Raw genomic sequence first — 21,371 nt, 5'->3', positions numbered from 1 at the left:
TATTTCTTTTACTCTACACACACACACACACACACACACTTCACCACTATTGCGTCTAGCAGCTGTAAGTAAGCATTTCACTGTATTCGCGCACGTGACAAATAACCTTTTGATTTGGTTTGATAAGTTCATTAGAGTTACCAGCCTCAGAAATTGCAGCCCAAATAAATGCTTCACAGAGTTCAAGTAACAGACACATCTCAACATCAACTGTTCAGAGGAGACTGTGTTGAATCTGGCCTTCATGTCGAATTGTGCCAAAGAAACCACTACTAAAGGACACCAATAAGAAAAAGGACTTGCTTGGCCAAGAAACACAAGCAATTGACATTAGACCGTTGTTCTTTGGTCTGATGAGTCCAAATTTGAGATTTTTGGTTCCCAACCACTGTGTCTTTGTGAGATGCAAAGTAGGTGAACGGATATCTCTGCATGTGTGGTTCCCACCGTGAAGCATGGAGGAGGAGGTGTGATGGTGTGGGGTGCTTTGCTTGGTGACACTGTCAGTGATTTCTTTTAGAATTCAAGGAACACTTAACCAGCATGGCTAGTGCTTAGTGGGAATATCATTTGTTTTTCACAAGGACAATGAACCCAACACACCTCCAGGCGGTGTAAGGGCTATTTGACCAAGAAGGAGAGTGATGGAGTGCTGCATCAGATGACCTGCCTCAACAATCACTCGACCTCAAACCAATTGAATCCGTTTGGGGCCATCGATTTGGACCCGCAGAGTGAAGGAAAAGCAGCCAACAAGTGCTCAGCATATGTGGGAACTCCTTCAAGACTGTTGTAAAAGCATTCCAGGTGAAGCTGGTTGAGAGAATGCCAAGAGTGTGCAAAGCTGTCATCAAGRCAAAGGGTGGCTACTTTGAAGAATCTCAAATCTCAAATATATTTTGATTTGTTTAACAATGTTTTGGTTACTATATGATTCCATATATGTCATTTCATAGTTTTGATGTCTTCACTATTATTCTACAATGTAGAACATAGTAAAAATAAAGAAAAACSCTTGAATGAGTAGGTGTGTCCAAACTTTTGACTGGTACTCAATATATATATATATATTGTGAGTGTTGTGTTAGATGGTAGGGTATTTGCATATTCATGTATTCCTTCAAGCAAAGTAGAAGGGAGTTATTCTCCAGTCTAGTAGGTGGCGGTAATGCAACATTTATTGGATGCCAACCGCCGTTAAACCTCATCAAAGAAGAAGAAGATCTAGAGCTGATTTGCAACCCGCCGAAGCAGATCTGGAGAAGAAGGAAAATGTCTCCTGTCTCCACACGCACCGTTCTAGGATCAGCTGGCCGTTAGGAAAACGCAAACAGCAAAGTGGTGAGTCGGGAAAACCCTCACTAGTTGCACTGCAGTGAAGGTTAGCGCGAAAATGTTGTGCAACCTGTTCTGAATGTGTTGTATTATAATTTCGATTGGGCCTTATCAAAGGCGCAACCTTCCCCCTTTGAGGCCTAGCCAGCCATRTTTAGGTTTAGACGAAAATAGCGAATATTTACTTTTCACTAAACAGAATTGCGACTGTGGTTCGGGTAACTTGCAACGGTAGCAGTTACTGTGGACTTATAACAAACTTTATTGGGCCCAATYTATTATCTGAGTARCTAGCTACATGCTTTTAATGAATGYACTGTGTTGGATTTACATAGGAAGCAGGTGTCCTTGCCAAATAGAAGATACCTAGCTTGCTAGCGACGTCCGACCGGAGCGCCTCCGGTGTGCGCGTCGGTGACCAACAGAGGGCGATTTAGAATGTGACGTCAAAACTCCTAACGTTGTTTTTTGCATGACGAAAAAGCGTTCTTATTACGAGCTCACAATATGTCATACAAAAGTTATAGGCATTCATTATTTACCAGAATAGAATCTTAAATATAAGTAATATACATTGCTGAATTGGAGAGGGTGGGAAAGAGGATAAATATCTGCGACTGGTGGGATTTATTTAATTATTATGATTCACGAGTTGGGCACAGACTACAGTTTTTGAAACGAACCTCCGACTCGCTATGCAGTCGATACTTCGAAAGTGAAAATTCTTAAACCCATATTATGTACCTATGTTTCTCATCTGCGTGCCTTTGTTTGCTGAAATCCATACTTTTTAATACAACGTTATTTAAAAACAACCACCGACTGTTTTCTCATTGCTGTTCCTTTAAGATGGCAACTCGGCACTTGCCAATTGAAAATCAACAAGGAAACAGTTGGTCGTTGTATTTTATTAACGTTTTATTAAAAGGTATGGATTTCAGCAGACAAAAAATGGCGGGCTAACGTAAGGGTTTAAGAATTCACATTTTTGAAGCATCGACTGCATAGCGACTCGATGAGACAGAGTTTCATAAAAACAACAATCCTAGTCTGGATGTGAGGTACTTGGGGAATCTAATTAGGAAATCACAGATATTCTTTTATTATTGTAATGGCTTATTAATGATGACTATTACTCTGTAGACTACAGTTTGATGTCTGTATTTTTTTCTGTCCTATAGACTTTACCCATAAACTGACCTTAGARCAGTGTGTAAACTCATTCTCATCCTACCGCGGACACTGCGACAAATACAGAAAGGTTCAGGAGAAACTCTTCCACACTCCAAAACAGTCACCCAGGAATTGAAGAGGAAGTGACATCAGAGCAGATGGAATCAAATCCCAGCCTGGCGGGGGTGGACTCCCAGGGCAACATGGTGTTCAGAGTGGTTAAACCTGTCATGGGMATCTTCCAAGTCTCCTCAGAACAGACCAACTCTGTCGGTCAGGGGGGGTCGCAGCAGATGATGGTTGGGGGGCTGACGGGGTTACAAGGGTTATCCAACCTCCCCTCCATGGTGCTGGGGGATGGACAGGGTCAGGGCCAGCAGCGAATGGGGCACGTGAACCAGATGCAAGCCCAGATTCAGATCCCGGCAGAGGACATGTCCCAGACCCAGGTTGCCGCTCCGAACCACAACCACGTACCCCATGTTCCGTTTGCAGAGGTGTCGTCTCTCTTGGACCCCAACATGAAGAGTTCCAAGGCCCGTAAGTACCAGAGACGGAGGGAAACAGGCCAGGTGTGGCCCCTCCTACTGGAGACCTCTCTTCCTGCAGGATGTTCTTGGGCTCCYGAGTGGCGCAGCGGTCTAAGGCACTGCAACTCAGTGCAAGAGGCACTGAGTTGCAGTGCACAGAGGCTGTATCACATCTGGCCGTGATTGGGAGTTCCATAGGGGGGTGCACAATTGGCCCAGCGTCATCCGGGGTAGGCTGTCATTGTAAATAAGAATATTTTCTTAACTGACTTGCCWAGTTAAATTAAGGTTAAATTRAAGAAGAAAAAAATACTACTCGAACACACCTGGTTCTACTAATCAGCTGATTCTCAGGACCATAATTACCTGTTGTTGTTAGAGCAGTGCTGGAGCAAAACCCTGCACACCCAGTAGCTCTCCAGGTGGCAGGTTGGCCACACCTGCTGTAGTATGGAATAAGTAGAAAACTCAACACAATTTGTCTGTTGTTCCTCTGGTCCTAGGTAAGTACCTGATACCCTATGACGAGATCAAGCGTCGTCTGGATGCTCCAGAGAAGATGTCTCTGCGTTCACTAGCAGCCTACACCAGGGTCAGCCGTGGCCCGGCCAGCAAGAAAACCCTGCAGGAGTCTCTAAATATACTGGGCCTTACCCCTGGTACTACTACTTCTGTGTCCTCTTCCTTTTCCAAGCTCACAGAGGGTAAGCGTGTGTGTGTTTGTGCGTGTGTGTGTGTGTGTGTGTGTGTGTGTGTGTGTGTGTGTGTGAGCATCTCTTGTGCTTTATAGATTTTTGTGTTTTCCAGGTGACACCAAAGCCCTGTGTAACGACATGAAGGACTTTGCCCATGACTACATAGACTTTGGCAACATGGCCAAGCAGCTTATTCCAGAGACCAACACTGTCCAACACTGGTCCAAGGTCATAGAAACCAGGTCAGTGTGGTTACAGCATGGTGTATTCACGAGTTTAACTATGATTGTTTTCTGTACAGTGAGACAGACCCTAACACACCTTTATTCTGCGATAGGAGCCACCTGGAGGCGATGAGGAAGTGTTTTCGTGACCCGGTCAACAGTGCGTCGTTCGACAACGTGACTCACGGCTTGGGCCTCGGGATGCTCGACGCCGCCCTCGACATGATTACCATGGTGATCGACAAACAAATTCGCATCCTGTCTGGCGCTGCGGCAACCGATCCCGTCGACACCGGCCCTCCAATGAGACGCATCCGCCGCCGCCACCGCAAGCCCCGAGACAACGGCAACGACAAATCGCACCGGTCGCTGGGCGGGGTTAAAGGTCAAGAGAAAGGGTCAGGGAAGGGCAAAGGGAGGGGCAGAGGCAGGAAGAAGATGCGGCTGCAGGAGTCTGGAGTTGGTGTTGCCATGGATACAACCCAGCAGCAGGATCAAGAGCATTGTCAGCCGGAGGATGTGGAGAGCAGTGTTCTCACACTCGTCTCTGTTGGTTACGAGACCATCTCCAGCGGCCTCAATGCCACAGGACAGATCTGAAGATGTTTAACGGTTGAACAAACAATGCTTAACACGGGAATCGGACTTTGCTTAACATTTTCCCGTGGGGAAGCTGGGAGCGGAACTGTCTTAGTAACGTTGTGGAACATTGTGATGTTTAGACGCAACTCTGCTCTGGCCCACAGAACCCCAAACACTGAGAGGGACGCATTCAGTGACGTCTCAGCATTCTGGTTTAGAGTTTTGTTTTTGAGTGTTGCAGCTCTTGCCTACTGATAAATTCAATCAATTGAATTTAGTTTTTTTTGTCAGTTAGCACAGAGGTGATGAACGCAGCTTTGTTGAAGTGGAATTCAAGTCAATCCAAAGATAACTGATTATATTGAAAAACCTACAMTGTAGAAATTAGTCTTTGTTTAAGGCAATCCCTTCATTCCACCTACTCATCTGGTATTTGATTGCCCTGTTTATTTATATCATGAGTGGACTAGTTATAGCCCTCTCTCAATCTCCATGATTGTAACATGGGGAACACATCATGCCAGTACTTTGTCAATGATTGTATGTTTATATTGAAACCTGGTTTGCTGAAATACTTGTATTAAAGCTTTCATTTTATTAACCAGCGTGAATGTCTTTATTTCTGACAGAATCAATGGCATAGTATCTGATCTATTTCACTGAGGGAGTTTGACTAAGCTGAAMCGGGGTGGCCTGTGACGTGACCGGGAAAAAGCGATAAGGAAGGAGCGCCYTTCTCAAATTGAATAGTAATCTGTGYCGCCCGGTCATATTGTCAACCAGGCAGCATCATTCAGAAACATGGTGCATCTTTTCAAATTCATTTTCCTTGAAGGCAGATAAAGTACATGTGTTTTTATCACGAGAGCAAAAATGTTTTTCATGTGAAACCTTGGAACCTTAAGTGATAACTCCACGTGCTTGACATACGGGCAAGCCGGTGTTATGATACTGGTGGTTTGTACGGTTGTGGCTACCAGTACTGCTTCATCTAGTTGTCTGGGATAACAGTTATAAACAACTGTAGCATTTTAGCTAATCCTAACCTTAACCCCATTCTCCTAACCTGCAATGTAAGTCAGTGGCGCCTGGTGGGAGGAGCTATAGAAGGATGGGCTCATTAATGGCTGGAATTGAATAAATGGAACGGAGTCAAACATGTGGTTTCCATATGTTTATCATTCCAACCATTACAATGAGCCCATCCTCCTATAGCTCCTCCCACCCGCCTCTGCTGATGTAAGTGCACTGCTGTCCATAGCTGGATTAGGCTTAGCTAAAATGCTACAGTTGTCAACAAACCACAAACCATCAGTTTCAAAATAAATGCAATCACTTTTCAGCCAGTGGAGACGCCGAACAACTGGCCAGTGTTTCTCGACCTATATGAACACCTATTTAGTCAAGTGTCCTCAAAATGTAGCAATGCTACAATAAAACRGTGACACTGGATAATGTTACAGCAAAGACAGTAGAGATCTCTTGGTGTCTTGAAGACAACTGGGAATAAGGTAAAATCATGACATCAGTGATCTTAAGGTCACAAAGTCGGAGCTCTAGAAAGTTTGTTAGAAATGTTTGTTTATTCCATGTGTAATTGTGTTGTTGTATGTGTCGAACTGCTATGCTTTATCTTGGTCAGGTCGCAGTTGCAAATGAGAACTTGTTCTCAACTAGCCTACCTGGTTAAATTAAGGTGAAATCACTATTTTTTATTTTTTTAAGAAGCAGCATTTAAAACAACTGGGTACTCGGGCATCTTTCTGACCTGTATATCACAGTTGTCTTGAAAGCACAGTACAGAGTCAATGTGCGGGGCCACCGGTTAGTCGAGGTAATATGTACATTTCCGAAGTTTTTTCCAAGTCAGCGATTTCCGAGTTCCGGAGTTGGAAGTTGTTTTGAACGCGACATTTATATTCACTTTGCAGAGATATGATTGGGTTGTAGATTCAAGCCAATCACTGTGCACTATTATTTTCAGCGTCAAACCAATCAGACGGCAGCTATTTTTGGCCGCACACCAACGTTATTTTATAGCGCATCATCAACATGGAGCCCTCAGGTAGCTTGCTAAATTATTTCACCCTCGCATAAACTTACTAGCGATTGGGAGTGCATGGATATTATTTAGTAAATATTAACGTAACTATTTACATTTCACAAGGTGTTTGTTAACTGGCAAAAACAGATTGTAACGTTAGCTAACTGTAGTACTAGCAAAGTAGCTAACTAGCTAGCTAACAAGCGATAGCTAGTTTGTGATGTTTGCTTTGCTAGCCAGTCAGAAAATGAACGAGTTTGTGACTGTTTGCATTTCAAATGCATGCATTTATGTGTTAGCTGTACGCTAGTTATTGCCTATCAGCATGATGTTGTAGCTAATTAGCTAGCTGGTTGGGCATGATGATGATATCACAGCTTGAACAATGATCCAGATGTTTCACCGGATGWATAAATCTTAAGCATCCGGTTGGCGTTCCCACATGGTGATGAAAGGAAGCCCAGTGGCCGGCAGTGGGAGGAGATGGAGTGAGATGGATTTTGGCTGACATTCAGATAATTTTCTCATCATTTAAACATTAGATATCATTACAGTTTTCTGTTCCCAAAACTAAAATCTGTTACGAATAGAGTTGACAAAGTTTTGTAGAMAAGTGTGTTGTTTAGGAGTGCAAGGGCGAATTGAGTTATTGCGCACTTCACAGGGTAGGCGTTCCATAACGGAAATATGCAAATCATTCTAGAATGCGCCCATAAGATCTCACTGGCTAGTGCTTGGGTCTGCCCACCCCCTTGCTTGTTCTACCTACTATGATTCATTTGCTCTCATTGGAAACGACAGGCTTTGGTCTTTCTTGGGTTAGTTATAAAACTCTTTGATATGTCTGGACCGTCACAGACAGAGCAGGAGAGAAAAGGATGGCGCTTTCAAGACAACTGGGAAATCTGACTTCAGTGCTTTCAAAACAACTGTGAACTGGGGGAAAAAAACGAGCTTTGACAGGGAAAAATTGATTTGAACGGAGCTCATTTCCCCCCCAGAGTTCCCAGTTGTTTTGAATGCGGCAGGGGAGTGTGTGGGAGGGAAGGTGGTGATTAGGTGTGTGCATTGACTTGCGATGCTTCCCTCGTTCTAGGAACCCATAAGGGTTTCACATTTACATTTTAGCTGTGCACTGACAATAACACACCTGACAAACTAGTATCAACTAACTATCCAGTCCTTGATTGGCTGATTTTAATGTGTTAGTACTGGACAATAATACAATGTTTACATATCTCCAAAACCAGGATTGATAAGAAACCCTGCTTTGCTGGTGACCAAGGACTTCTCTAATTTAATTGCAGGGAACAGAACCCCTGAGGGAAAGGATATGATCCATCTGGCCAAGAATGTAGAGAAATATGCAGGTATGTAGATGGCTACCCTATACATTGTCTGAAGCATGAATTAAAGGTTGCCTTATTAATCAGATTTTTATACCAATGCTTGATGTAAAGTCTGAAACTTTCGATTTTTTTCCTTATAAGCCAAAATGTTGAATAAAATTACATTTGAACACTCTACCAGTTGTCTGAGCGGTTAGTCTTTCAACCACTCGAAATTTGATACAAATGTCCACAGGGAATAATTGTTAACCCGACTTTTTAGAGAGCCGGTAGGTATATGGTTCTCTCGGCTTGTATTTTTGTGACTAGAGAAAAGGCAGAGCATTTAGCATGAACTTGGAGGTGCTGGCTGAATACACTTTAATAAACGTATGAATACTGCAATTTGAAACAAATTGCAAAGTACATGTTGTCAGAAAACAACACAGTTACTGTGGATTTTAAATGCTTTTACTTCCCTCCAAACTGCCAGGGCCTTCCCAGGTCTCGACTCCAGTTGTGGTCGTGACCCACTCTCAGACATCAGTCGGTGTCCCCAAGAAGCGCATCTACGTAGTACCCATGCCCCGGCGGGCTCCTAAAGAGCCACAAATCCAGATTCAGAGTCCCACTGCAGATGCAACCCAAACCCGGACTCCAGTCCCATCCACAAAACACATCTATATTGTATCCCAACCTTTCTCCGCTGGGGGCTCGACGCAAACCCAGGTACCAGGCACTAGGAAACACATCTACGTACTAGCTCAGCCCCAGAATGCTGCTAGGGTCAGGATCCARCCCCAAACTACAGCCAGGATCACGACTCAACCCCAAACTACAGCTGGGAAAATAGACCCACTTAAAGTGCCAGGACAGTCCCAGATCAAGACTCCAACTGGGGTCACAGTTCAATCCCAGAATGTAGCCAGTGTCAAAGCCCAAACCCAGCCTGCAGTAGGGAGAACAGACCCTCCTAATGCTCCAAGGCAGACTAGGAAGATGGTTCACTTCCAACACCAGCCTCCGACAGCCAGAGATGCAGCCCCAACCAAGACTGATGCCCAGACTCAGACCCCTACCGTCGTGGCAGAGGTGGTCTCTATGCTGCAACACGGAGATGTGAGACCTGCACCGCAGCCATACCTGGTCCACAAAGAAGAGGTAACAGTAAATATCATATACTGAACAAAAATATAAACGCAACAATTTCAACGATTTAGGCCTCCCGAGTGGCGCAGCGGTCTAAGGCACTGCATCGCCGTGCTTGAGGCGTCACTASAGACCGGGTTTGATCCCGGGCTGTGTTGTAGCCGGCCGCCACCGGGGGACCCATAAATYGGCGCACAATTGGCCCAGCGTTGTCCGGGTTAGGGGGGGGTTTGGCCGGCGCTCTAGCGACTCCTGTGRCGGTCCAGGCGCATGCACGCTGACACGGTCGCCAGAGGTACGGTGTTTCCTGGCTTCCGGGTTAAGCAAGTATTGTGTCAAGAAGCAGTGCGGCTTGGCAGGGTCGTGTTTCAGAGGACGCATACGGGAATTGCAGCGATGGGACAAGACTGCAACTACCAATTGGATATTACAAAATTGGGGAGAAAAAGGGCTAAAAAAGTTTTTATTAAATAAAGTTACAGTTCATGTAAGGAAATCAGTCAATTGAAATAAATTGATTAGGCCCTAATCTATGGATTTCACATGACTGGGCAGAGGCTCAGCCATGGATGGGCCTGGGAGGGCATAGGCCCACCCACTGGGGAGCTAGGCCCAGCCAATCAGAATAGGATTTTCCATACAAAAGGGCTTTATTACATACAGAAATACTCCTCAGTTTCATCAGCTGTCCTAGTGGCTGGTCTCAGACGATCCTGCAGGTGAAGAAGCCGGATGTGGAGGTCCTGGGCTGGCGTGGTTACATGTGGTCTGCAGTTGTGAGGCCTGTTGGACGTACTGCCAAATTCTCTAAAACGGTATTGGAGGCGGCGTAAGGTAGAGAAATTAGCATTAAATTCTCAGTGCAACAGCTCTGGTGGACATTCCTGCAGTCAGCATGCCAATTGCACGCTCCCTCAAAACTTGAGATATCTGTGGTATTGTGCGACAAAACTGCACATTTTAGAGTACTTTATTGTCCCCCGCACAAGGCGTACCTGTGTAACGATCATGCTGTTTAATCAGCTTCTTGATATGCCACACCTGTCAGGTGGATGGATTATCTTGGCAAAGGAGAAATTTGTGCACAACATCTGAGAGAAATTAGCTTTTTGTGCGTATGGAACRTTTCTGGGATMTTTTATTTCAGCTCATGAAACATGGGACCAACACTTTACATGTTGCGTTTTATATTTTTGTTCAGTGTATATATTGTTTTCATTTAATWTAAAGGTACACTTTGGGATCTGGGATTGTTCAATGGTCATTTAAATTATTGATGTTTACCCATTGATTGATAGGTGTTGAGGAGGATGGATGCGCCAGAGAAGATGTCAGTGAGGACATTGCTGATGTACACTGGGAAGAACCCGGCAGACCTAGACAGCAAGAACAGATTGGTGAAAAACCTGATTAAGGCTGGRATCCCCCCTGTCGAGACCCCTGCCTATATCACCAGTGCCTTCACCAGGCTCACCGAGGGTAAGAGGGAGAGAGAGATTTTCTCCAGGTGACACGAACGCTGGGTAGTGGCGTGTCCCTAGCTACCTAAAATGATTACCTCAACTTCTGTAACGTGTGTGTGTGTTCCTTCAGGCGACACCACAATGCTGTGTAGTGACATGAAGTCCCTAGCTATCAAACACCTCAACTTCACCAACATGGCCGAGCAGCTCATAGAAGAGACCAACCCTGTGCAGCACTGGTCCAAGATCATCGATACCAAGTAAGCTCTCATAGACGTATACTGTATGTTGGGTCCAAGGTCATCCATTCATCAATGCCAGTTACTACTGGTATTTCAAAGCATCTTAACTTCTGAATATGTCCCATAGATAGGAGAATGATGTATCCGTCACCGTTTAATATTTTCCTATTTGTCAGTTTGTTAATTAGTCCTCTCACTCCTCCCCCACCCCTCTCAGAGCCCAACTAGAGGAGATGAGACTGTGTTTCAGGGACACAGCTAACAGTCGTCTGATGGACAACGTGACCCACGGTATGAGCACGGGYGTGATGGACGCCGCCTTCAACATCATCTCTACCCTCATTGACTACCAGGTGCAGCTAATCGCCTGTCTAGTAAACACCATGCCTTCACACCAAACTCCCACTAGGACGGCTGTCAAAACTAGGCCTTACCCGGGCCTTCGGTCGTCCCTCGCCAACCCCCCTGTTATCACCATTCCGAATTCCCAGGGCCCATTCGCCTCCCTACTCCCCTTGAAACGGCTCAATGTGATAGCCCAGCCCCACCACAACGGGACTCAAACCCAGCCCCTGCTGTGCTGCCGCGAGACCCAGAGCGAGACCCAGACAGACACCCAGCTCCCTAAGAAACCACTGAAACAGCAGAAGGGTCGAGACGTCCAGCGTGACCCCAGGGGACCTTACAGGAAGAGAGCCACTTCAGGGGCCTCAGACAGGAAACAGGGAGCGGCTCAGGAGAAGGGGAGGGGTAAGAAGGTTAAGCTAAACCCTTCCCCACACGTTGCCATGGATACCGAGGAAGAGGGGAATGCATAGACGACCAAAAAGAGAACTCCTGGCAACACAGAAGGAAACTCTGCAGCTGGACGTACACAAACTAATTGAAAAGTTACAGAATGTGCAGCTGCAAGCTCCAGCAGAAAGGAAACCCCAACATTTGCGCCAACAGAAACATAGCCTCATTCCAGAAACAATTTCTGGCTCCTACACTTGTGTAGGCCTAGATATAAGGGGATTGGATAGGTGAAAGCAATTGGATAGGTATAGCAAATCAAATTTTATTTGTCACATGCACCGAATACAACAGGTGTAGACCTTACCTTGAAATGCTTACTTACATGCCCTTAACCAATAATGCAGTTCAAGAAAGAGTTAAGAAAATGTTTACARAATTAACAAAAAAAATMAAATGTAACACAATAACAATGCTATATACAGGGGGTACCAGCACTGGATCAATGTGCGGGGGTACAGGTTAGTCGGGGGGGTGGGGGTCAATATAAATAGTCCAGTTGGCCATTTGGTTAATTGTTCAGCAGTCTTATGGCTTGGGATAGAAGCTGTTAAGGAGCCTTTTGGACCTAGACTTGGCGCTCCGATACCGCTTGCCCTGCGGTAGMAGAGAGAACAGTCTATGACTTGGGAGACTGGAGTCKTTGACAATTTTTTGGGCCTTACTCTGACACCGCCTAGTATTTAGGTCCTGGATGGCAGGAAGCTTGGCCCCAGTGATGTACTGGGCCGTACGTACTACCCTCTGTAGCTCCTTACGGTTGGATGCCAAGCCGTTGCYATGCCAKGCGGTGATGGTRCAGCTCTAGAACTTTTTGAGGATAATGGGACCCATACCAAATATTTTCAGTCTCCTGGGGGGGRAAAGGTGTTGTCGTGCCCTCTTYACGGCTGTCTTGGTGTGGTTGGACCATGATAGTTTRCCGGTGATGTAGACACCAAGGGACWTCAAACTCTCTACCCGCTCCACTACGGCCCTGTCGATGTGAATGGGGGTGTGTTCGGCCATTCTTTTCCTGTAGTCCACGATCAGCTCCTTTTGTCTTGATCACGTTGAAGTAGAGGTTGTTATCCTGGCACCACACTGCCAGGTCTCTGATCTCCCTATAGGCTGTCTCATCATTGTCGGTGATYACTGTTGTGTCGTCAGCAAACTTAATGATGGTGTTGGAGTCGTGCTTGGTCACGCAGTCGTGGGTGAACAGGGAGTACAGGAGGGACACGCACCCCGTGTTGAGGATCAGCGTGGTAGATGTGTTGTTGCCTACCCTTACCACCTGGGGGGGGSCMGTCAGGAAGTCCAGGATCCAGTTGCAGAGGGAGGTGTTTAGTCCCAGGGTCCTCAGCTTAGTGATGAGCTTTGTGGGCACTATGGTGTTGAACACTGAGCTGTAGTCAATKAACAGCATTCTCACAGGAGTTCCTTTTGTTCAGGTGGGAAAGGGCAGTGTGGAGTGCGATTGCATCATCTGTGGATCTGTTGGGGCGGTATGCGAATTGGAGTGGATCTAGGGTTTCCAGGATGATGGTGTTGTGAGCCATGACCAGCCTTTCAAAGCACTTCATGGCTACCGACGTGAGTTCTACAGGGCAGTAGTCATTTAGGCAGGTTACCTTCGCTTTCTAGGACACAGGGACTTTGCTGGTCTGCTTGAAACATCTAGGTATTACAGACTTGGTCAGGGAGAGGTTGAAATTGTCAGTGAAAACACTTGCCAGTTGGTCCGCGCATGCTCTGAGTACACATCCTGGTAATCTGTGAATGTTGTCCTGTCTTAAAGATCTTGCTCACATTGGCTACGGAGAGTGTGATCACACAGTCGTCTGGAACAGCTGGTGCTCTCATGCATGCTTCAGTGTTGCTTGCCTCGAAGCGAGCATGTTGTGTACCGCAGGGCAGCTCTCTAGGCCCTCTACTCTTTTCTATTTTACCAATGACCTGCCACTAGCATTAAACAAAGCATGTGTGTCCATGTATGCTGATGATTCAACTGTATGCATCAGCAACCACAGCTAATGAAGTCACTGAAACCCTTAACAAAGAGTTGCAGTATGTTTTGGAATGGGTAGCCAATAATAAAGTGGTCCTGAACATCTCTAAAACTAAGAGCATTGTATTTGGTACAAATAATTCCATAAGTGCTAGACCTCAGCTGAATCTGGTAATGAATGGTGTGGCTGTTGAACATGTTTAGGAGACTAAATTACTTGGTGTTACCTTAGATTGTAAACTGTCATGGTCAAAACATATAGATTCAATGGTTGTAAAGATGAGAGGTCTAGCCGTAATAAAGATGCTCTGCTTTTTTGACACCACATTCCAAAAAGTAAGTTCTGCAGACTCTAGTTTTGTCTAATCTTGATTATTGTCCAGTCATGTGGTCCAGTGCTGCAAGGAAAGACCTAGTTAAGCTGCAGCTGGCCCAGAACAGAGTGGCACGTTTTGCTCTTAATTGTATTCAGAGGGCTGATATAAATACTATGCATGCCAGTCTCCCTTGGATAAGAGTTGAGGAGAGACTGACTGCATCACTTCTTATTTTTATAAGAATCATTAATGTGTTGAAAATCCAAAATTGTTTTCATTGTCAACTTACACACAGCTCTGACACACACACTTATCCCACCAGGCATGCCACCAAAGGTCTTTTCACAGTCCCCAAAATCCAGAACAAATTCAAGAAAACATACGATATTATATAGGGCCCTTATTGCATGGAACTTCCATCTCATATTGCTCAAATAAACAGAAAATCTGGTTTTAAAAAACAGATAAAGCAACACGTCGCGGCACAACGCCTCGCCCCTATTTGACCTAGATAGTTTGTGTGTATGTTATGATATGTAGGCTACGTGTGTCTTTTAAAAAATGTATGTAGTTCTGTCCTTGAGCTGCTGTTTTCTATTGATGTTCTGTATTATGCCATTCTGTATTATGTTTTGTGTGAATCCCAGGAAGAGTAGCTGCTGCTTTTGCAACAGCTAATGGGGATCTTAATAAAATACCAAATAAAAGACATTTGGCTCGTCTGGTAGGCTCGCGTCACTGGGCAGTTCGTGGCTGGGCTTCCCTTTTCCTTTCGATAGTTAATATTTATATAAAAAAAACTCAGTTTACATTGGCGCCATGTTCAGAAATGCCTCCAAAATATCCGGAGAAATTGCAGAGAGCCACGTCAAATAACATAAATACTCATCATAAACTTTGATGAAAGATACATGTTTTACATAGAATTAAAGATACWCTTGTTCTTAATGCAACCGCTGTGTCAGATTTCAAAAAGCTTTACGGCAAAACACAATATTCAATAATCTGAAAACAGCGTTCAGTCACAAAAGCAAGCCATACAGTTACTCGCCAAATTGTGCAGTCAACAAAACCCATAAAAAGCATTATAAATCTTCACTTACCTTTGCTGATCTTCGTCGGAATGCACTCCCAGGACTCCCACTTCCAMAAKAAATKTTTGTTTTGTTCGGTAATGTCCATTTATGTCTAAATAGCTATTTTTGTTAGCGTGTTTGGTAAACAAATCCAACGTCAGGAAGCGCGTTTACTAAAAGCTGATGAAATGTCCAAAAGTTCCGTAACAGTCAGTAGAAACATGTCAAACGATGTATTGAATCAATCTTTAGAATGTTTTTAACATAAATCTTGAATAACGTTCCAACCGGAGAATTACATTGACTTCAGATGAGCGATGTAACAGAGCTCCCTCGCATGGTCAGAGCATGGTCAGGTCATGGCAGACCTGACTAATTCCCCTCTCATTCGCCCCCCCTTCACAGTAGAGGCATCAGACAAGGTTCTACAGATTGTTGACATCTAGTGGAAGCCGTAGGAAGTGCAAACTCATCCATATCTYGCTGTGATTTCAATAGGATCTTGGTTGAAAATCGACCAGCCTCAGAATTCCCACTTCYTGTTTGGATTTTTTTCTCAGGTTTTTGCCTGCCATATGAGTTCTGTTATACTCACAGACATCACTCAAACAGTTTTAGAAACTTCAGAGTGTTTTCTATCTAATATGAATAATAATATGCATATATTAGCAACTGGGACTGAGGAGCAGGCAGTTTACTATGGGCACCTCTGTGCACCTTTCATCCAAGCTACTCAATACTGCTCCTGCAGSCATAAGAAGTTAATGTCCCRTTGGTAGGACAGTCTCGAACGGAGATCATCCAGTCTATTTGTCAGTGATTGCACGTTGGCCAATGGAACCGATCTCCGCCCCCTGTATTTCCGTCTTTCCTTCATGCGAATGACAGGGATTTGGGCCTTGTCTCGGAGAAGCAGTATATCCTTTGCGTCGGACTCATTAAAAGAAAATATCATTGTCCAGTTCGAGGGGAGTAATCGCTTTTCTGATTTCCAGAAGCTCTTTTCGGTCATAAGAGACAGTAGCAGCAACATTATGTACAAAATAAGGTACAAACAATGTGTGGAAAAAAACACACAAAATAGCACAATTGGTTAGGAGCCTATAAAATGGCAGCCATCCTCTCCGGTGCCATTATTATACCTAGGGGGTAGGGGCCAAGTGTTGATTTGGGAAGTGGACTGAGCACTCAGTGATGTGAGGACAGAGAAATGGAAGAAGGATATAAGAGGCAAAAGAGTTTAAGTGCCTTGGAACACATTGACTAAATTGTAAATTACTGTAATATATTTACATTGACTATTGGGACAACTTTATATTAAAGTTGTAATTTTCCAAAGCATGGTGATTCCTTTGAGTAGAGAGAGCCATGCCTAGATCAGGGTTCTCCGACTGGTCCTGAATAGCTACTGCTAACACCTGATTCWKATAATCAAGGTCTTGATGAACAGACAATTAGTAGAATCAGGGGTGTTAGAACAGGGATGGACCAAAATCCTGCACATGCAGTGGAGTTTGTGTCACGAGAATTTCTATCTCAATGTTCTCACTGAACTATTTTATATCTCTGTCTGATTCCTGAAGGTTGTAAAGCTCCAGTTCAAAGAAATAGACAGAGTCTCAGCCTGCAATAGATCAATTCTTTATTCGGAGAGTGCTCTGCCCTTCAAGTGCAGAGCSAATCTTTTATACACACACACAAACAAGTTGTCATCTTAAGCTACGCCTTGCTCAGACAGTCTGTWCTTTTCCACTACACACATACATTGTTTATCATATTCTGCAACATGTTTCATAATTTTCTGCAAGCCTAAAAGTTTCTCCACTCCACGGGTGGGGACAGAATGTCCTGTTATTGGTTTCACAGTTGCACAAGTTGTCTGTCGATAGCTCCTTGTCATTTGTTTCACACTTGCACCCTGCTTACATAGCTAAAAAGTAACACAATGGCCWAGTCTTAAAAGGTATAGTCACACACATTATTGTCTTATGACTCTAACACATTTAATACAATTATATGGTTTCAGGGTGGAATACTTTAGTCATTATCTTAAACATACAAATTCTTCTATCAGTTTGAGAATCCTTTTCTATAGAGTTACTGAAGCTAGTTGATGTCTTTATCTCACTGTTTTGGCGGTTGGGTGTTTTGGTACATTCAGGGAGATTTTAGGGAGCGAGGAGCTCTGCCTCACACGTAGAGATAGATGGCAGACTAGATGGATATAACCCGTTTTAGCATGGACATTGCCATTGAGGCAGAAAATATATGTGTAGCCTAGTGCAGACTTTCTACTCTGTCAATTGATGCGGTCTGGTAAATGTTTTGTTTCACATAGACATGTCTTTATACTTTTTAGCTCTTGGTTACTTCTGTTTTGTTTACAATTATAAATAAAACGTTGCATCCACGCAAGACTTGAACATGTCTCTTACTTGCCTCGTTCACGTGCTAGTCCGAACTAGGAAACTCAGTAATGTCCCACTTGATTGTAGTTCCGCGTTCAACCAAATTTCAGAGTTTCCTGTGTCCGATTTAGCATGCGTTTAATTCCAACCATCAACAGGTTATTGTGCGTAACAACAGACTTGAGATTGCCACTGTGTCTTAGTTTCAATCAGGTTCTGCGTTTGATGAAGCGCTAACAGACTGRCATGCCTGTCTAMTTAGCTAGATTATCCTATTGATGGTTAGAAAGGTTGGGCTTAKTACACATTTAAAATCAACAAATCCAACAGCATGCTAGGCCAAAAACTGCCTGCGAGCCTAAGCTTCATAGCCGTCGAAGGCTGTACATCCATTTTAGAACAGCAAAAGTAAAATTGGGAGGGTTAATTGCTTTTTCACTACATCTAAAAAAAATAACATGTACATCTAAAGAAAATGTGGAATGTTTAATATCTATAAACTAAAGACAACCAGACAGTAACCATAAGACCCTAATATTCCTGTCACTCATTGATTGATTACTAACAGTCAGCTTCTGGCTGTATCAAACACACACTCATTGATTGATTACTAACAGTCAGCCTCTGGCTGTATCAAACACACACTCATTGATTGATTACTAACAGTCAGCCTCTGGCTGTATCAAACACACACTCATTGGACTATAGAGGCTGAACCTCAAGTTAGATAAACAGATGCTGCTGAAATATTAAAAGTATTTAACGCATGAGATAAACCTTCCATCTGGACAGGCAGGATGATAGATCACTCTTTCCTGCTGTCCTCACTGCTTGCAGTAGGGGAGTTCTCCTGTAGAGGGCTTCCACCATTTTAAAGTAAACTGGGTGGGCATTCCTATGGGTTGGGAGCGATCAGACAATGCATTATTAGCATTATTAGCCTTAAGCTTTTTTTCAAAACACAAATAAGGAAATGTACTACTTTAAAATTGTTTAAGCGAGGTGCTGTGCAGAACCACTGATCTACAAATCATCCTGCATTCTAAAGAACTACCCAGTAAGAAGTCCTCACGTACAAGGATTAGCGAAACACTTTGCTAAATCAGCCRAATGTAATTCGGTCGAGTCAACCAAGCCAAGAGCCTATCAAGCCCCATAAAACTGGCGCTCAAACAGGGAAATGGTTCCAATCCTTTTTCCACCATTCATTTTTCCCAAAGGGGATTTTAGAAACGCCTAAAATAAGGGCTGTGTTTCATGTAGGCTTACGCTGGCGKGGAGTTTTGATAACCATGTAAATCTCTTTTGGACAAGGTTGACTTTATTCAATATATTCGGCTCTGATTCGAAAGTGCTAATTAACATCAAAGTAGACATCATGCAAGACTATAAATCCCTGCAAGGTCCTGCACCTCATCTCTAGCCGACACCTTTGCTAACAGGTATTGTGTCGATTTAGAACTTGCCCAAGACAGTTCAGAATTGTCAATTTAAAGAAATGTTGCCAATTTATTCATTACAACATTTAGCTAACTTTAGATAGTTAATCCAGAGATGTTTAATTTTGCCTCGATTTGTCAGCCTCGTCCAGATCATCATGGCATTTGTAGTTCTTTATGATAGCCACATTAGCAGCTAATCAGCATTTCATTTGATGAGGGTAAATACAGGCAAATATATTGATAAAATGAATTATAAGTGTTTCTAAAATCCCATAGAAGAATTAAGGGTAGAAAAACGATTGGAACCATGTCCCTGTTTCAACTCTAGGTTGTAAGGATATTTTTACTGTGGTACTGTATTACCTGCCAACACGGCGGGTGAAAGGGAGGGAGTGACCGAGGGAGAGCAGCTTTGCAGGGAATTAGGATTTACTCYGTATTAGTGTAGAGAGAGAGGGAGAGCACAGGAGTTAGAGTAGGAGAGAAAGAAACACGCCTGAAAGAGCGGGAGTACGTGAATATGTAACATAAAAGGCAAGAAGGAAATAAATGGATTCGGGGCTTGCTGAGCATATCATAGAGAACGGGACAGTGAGAAGAGAGACGAGGTAGAAAGAAAGGAGAAGATGGTGTCTGAAACAGCAACAGACAGATGTTCCAGAAAGCTGGCGAAGAGATACGGATAAGAAAAGGGGAAAGGAGGAGAGGGGAAGTGCAGAGAACATTATTTGGCTGACAGAAGATTAGAGAAACGACTGCAACAAAAAGGCCGGATGGGAGTCTATACTGAGACAAATGCACGCATACACACCCACAACACACACATGGCTAGACTGCCGCCAACCAGTGACTCCGGTCGACTACTGCCAGTGGTACCCAAAGGTGAGTGATTAGTGTTGGTATGCGCGATTGTTGAGTACAATTGCATTTTTTTAAAGTTTGGTGTGTGAAGATAGACACTACGCTGTGTTGGACTGAGCCACACACCTACCTAAACATACTATTGAGCACTGAGCATTACACCACGGATATCGCTTCATTTGATATGAACACTAGCATGGCGCCAGTGTGTGCAGCGCGCCACGGGAGAGGAGATTACTATGTGACCTGACACAGCTGCTGTTGCTATGGACCTTACACTTCTATATCAGTACATTATAAACTGGGGGGTTCGAGCCCTGCTGACAGGYGTGGTATATAGCACGGGTATRACTAAACGTTTATTTTTTACTGMTAAATTACRTTGGTAACCAGTGACACCTCGGGGGTTTGTGGTATAYGGCCAATATACCACGGCTAAGAGCTGTTCTTTYGCACAACGAAAAGCGGAGTGCCTGGATACAGCCCTTAGCCGTGGTATAATGGCCATATGCCACAACCCTCGTGCCTTATTGCTTAAGTATACACTGACATGGTCACTTATGTTTACACTACTCAGTAGGGTACGTGTTGTATGTGTCACAGGCGGGGATCTGAACCCGGGTCTCCAATGGGAGAAACYAACGTCTTGACCGTTAAAYTCATGTCTGCTACGTTTGCTTGTGGTGTCTATAGCGCTGTCATGTATATGTGGTACAATGTTAGTCATTTCAAATCAGTACTTGAAGTGGGATGAAAACGATGCCAGAGCTCACCATAATTTTACTGTACCAGGGTTCATATTGAAGGGTCTTGACCCCAGGTCTCCCAGCCCATAGMCAAACRTATTAACCAATGCTGTAATATGGTTATAGGGAGATCGTAACAAGCGAACTGGTACAGGAAGTGTTCATATTCAATCATCTCTCTCTCTCACCCTCTCAGACCCTCTCACTAATGCATTAGATGCCATTGTGGTCAGCACTGATCTCATCGAGGATGAACTCCGACCTCACCTGGAAACAGTACTTACTGTCATACAGGAAAAACGTGAGTCACACACACACACACACACACCTCTGACCCCAGCAAAGAAGACACTACCTGCCAACGAAACCAAAAATTACACAAAAACGTGGCCTTTCCTTCAAGGGAGAACTTCGATTTTGTCTATTCTCCAAAAGTATATTATGTACAGTAACCAAGCCATTGTTAAACAGGATGGGAGGGAGGGTTTCCATTAGTTACAGCAGCCACAAAGTCAAAATATCGTAGAAAATCATGAACACCAAAATGTGCTTTTTGGTCTTATTTTAGGTTAGGGTTAGCAGTGTGTTTTTCAGTTTAGGGTTAAGGTTAGGTTTAAAATCAAATTTTAAGAAGAGAAATTTGTGGTAACAAGTGAGGAACAAGGGAGAGAAGGAAGGAAGGGGTTAAGAGCGAGAGAGTTGGATGCGTGACCAATTGGACAAACAGTCGCTAAGCCGTTTGTGTCTGAGGGAGAGAGAGAGGGAGGGAGGGAGGGAGGGAGGGAGAAAGAGACGAAACAGGAGGGAGAGGCGAAAAGGTCACAGGGTTGATTAACCTGCCTGGATTAAACTCACACACACGTAAACAAACCATAGACAATGTACATAAACTCAGCAAAAAAAGAAACGTCCTCTCACTGTCAACTGTGTTTTTTTCAGCAAACTTAACATGTGTAAATATTTGTATGAAC

General features: G+C 44.0%; 2 protein-coding genes across 4 annotated transcripts; both read left to right on the top strand.

Annotated features, from left to right (window-relative positions):
• The first annotated feature begins 1,211 nt into the window (after window positions 1–1,211).
• LOC111978506 (uncharacterized) lies at window positions 1,212–5,140 on the top strand. Of its 2 annotated transcripts, XM_024008618.2 has the most exons (6): window positions 1,212–1,341; window positions 1,671–1,795; window positions 2,517–3,048; window positions 3,542–3,742; window positions 3,846–3,975; window positions 4,071–5,140. In XM_024008618.2, exons 3-6 carry the CDS (start codon window positions 2,667–2,669, stop codon window positions 4,555–4,557), a joined length of 1,200 nt encoding a protein of 399 aa, XP_023864386.1. In that variant the 5' UTR covers window positions 1,212–1,341; window positions 1,671–1,795; window positions 2,517–2,666; the 3' UTR covers window positions 4,558–5,140. The 2 variants fall into 2 exon arrangements, with proteins under 2 accessions (XP_023864386.1, XP_023864384.1); XM_024008616.2 differs by lacking the exon at window positions 1,671–1,795.
• A 1,388-nt stretch (window positions 5,141–6,528) lies between these two features.
• On the top strand, window positions 6,529–14,589 carry LOC111978651 (uncharacterized). Of its 2 annotated transcripts, none has more exons than XM_024008842.2 (6): window positions 6,529–6,604; window positions 7,891–7,953; window positions 8,405–9,072; window positions 10,359–10,539; window positions 10,654–10,783; window positions 10,983–14,589. In XM_024008842.2, the coding sequence occupies exons 1-6, from the start codon at window positions 6,592–6,594 to the stop codon at window positions 11,581–11,583; spliced, it is 1,656 nt and encodes a 551-aa protein (XP_023864610.1). In that variant the 5' UTR covers window positions 6,529–6,591; the 3' UTR covers window positions 11,584–14,589. The 2 variants fall into 2 exon arrangements, with proteins under 2 accessions (XP_023864610.1, XP_023864609.1); XM_024008841.2 differs by having other exon boundaries at window positions 6,549–6,604; window positions 7,834–7,953.
• Window positions 14,590–21,371: the final 6,782 nt, after the last annotated feature.

This window comes from Salvelinus sp. IW2-2015, linkage group LG18 (assembly GCF_002910315.2).
Source record: "Salvelinus sp. IW2-2015 linkage group LG18, ASM291031v2, whole genome shotgun sequence".
Taxonomy (NCBI): Eukaryota; Metazoa; Chordata; class Actinopteri; order Salmoniformes; family Salmonidae; genus Salvelinus; species Salvelinus sp. IW2-2015.
The sequence above is the reverse complement of the archived record's forward strand: the minus strand, read 5'-3'. Positions and strand labels throughout refer to the sequence as shown.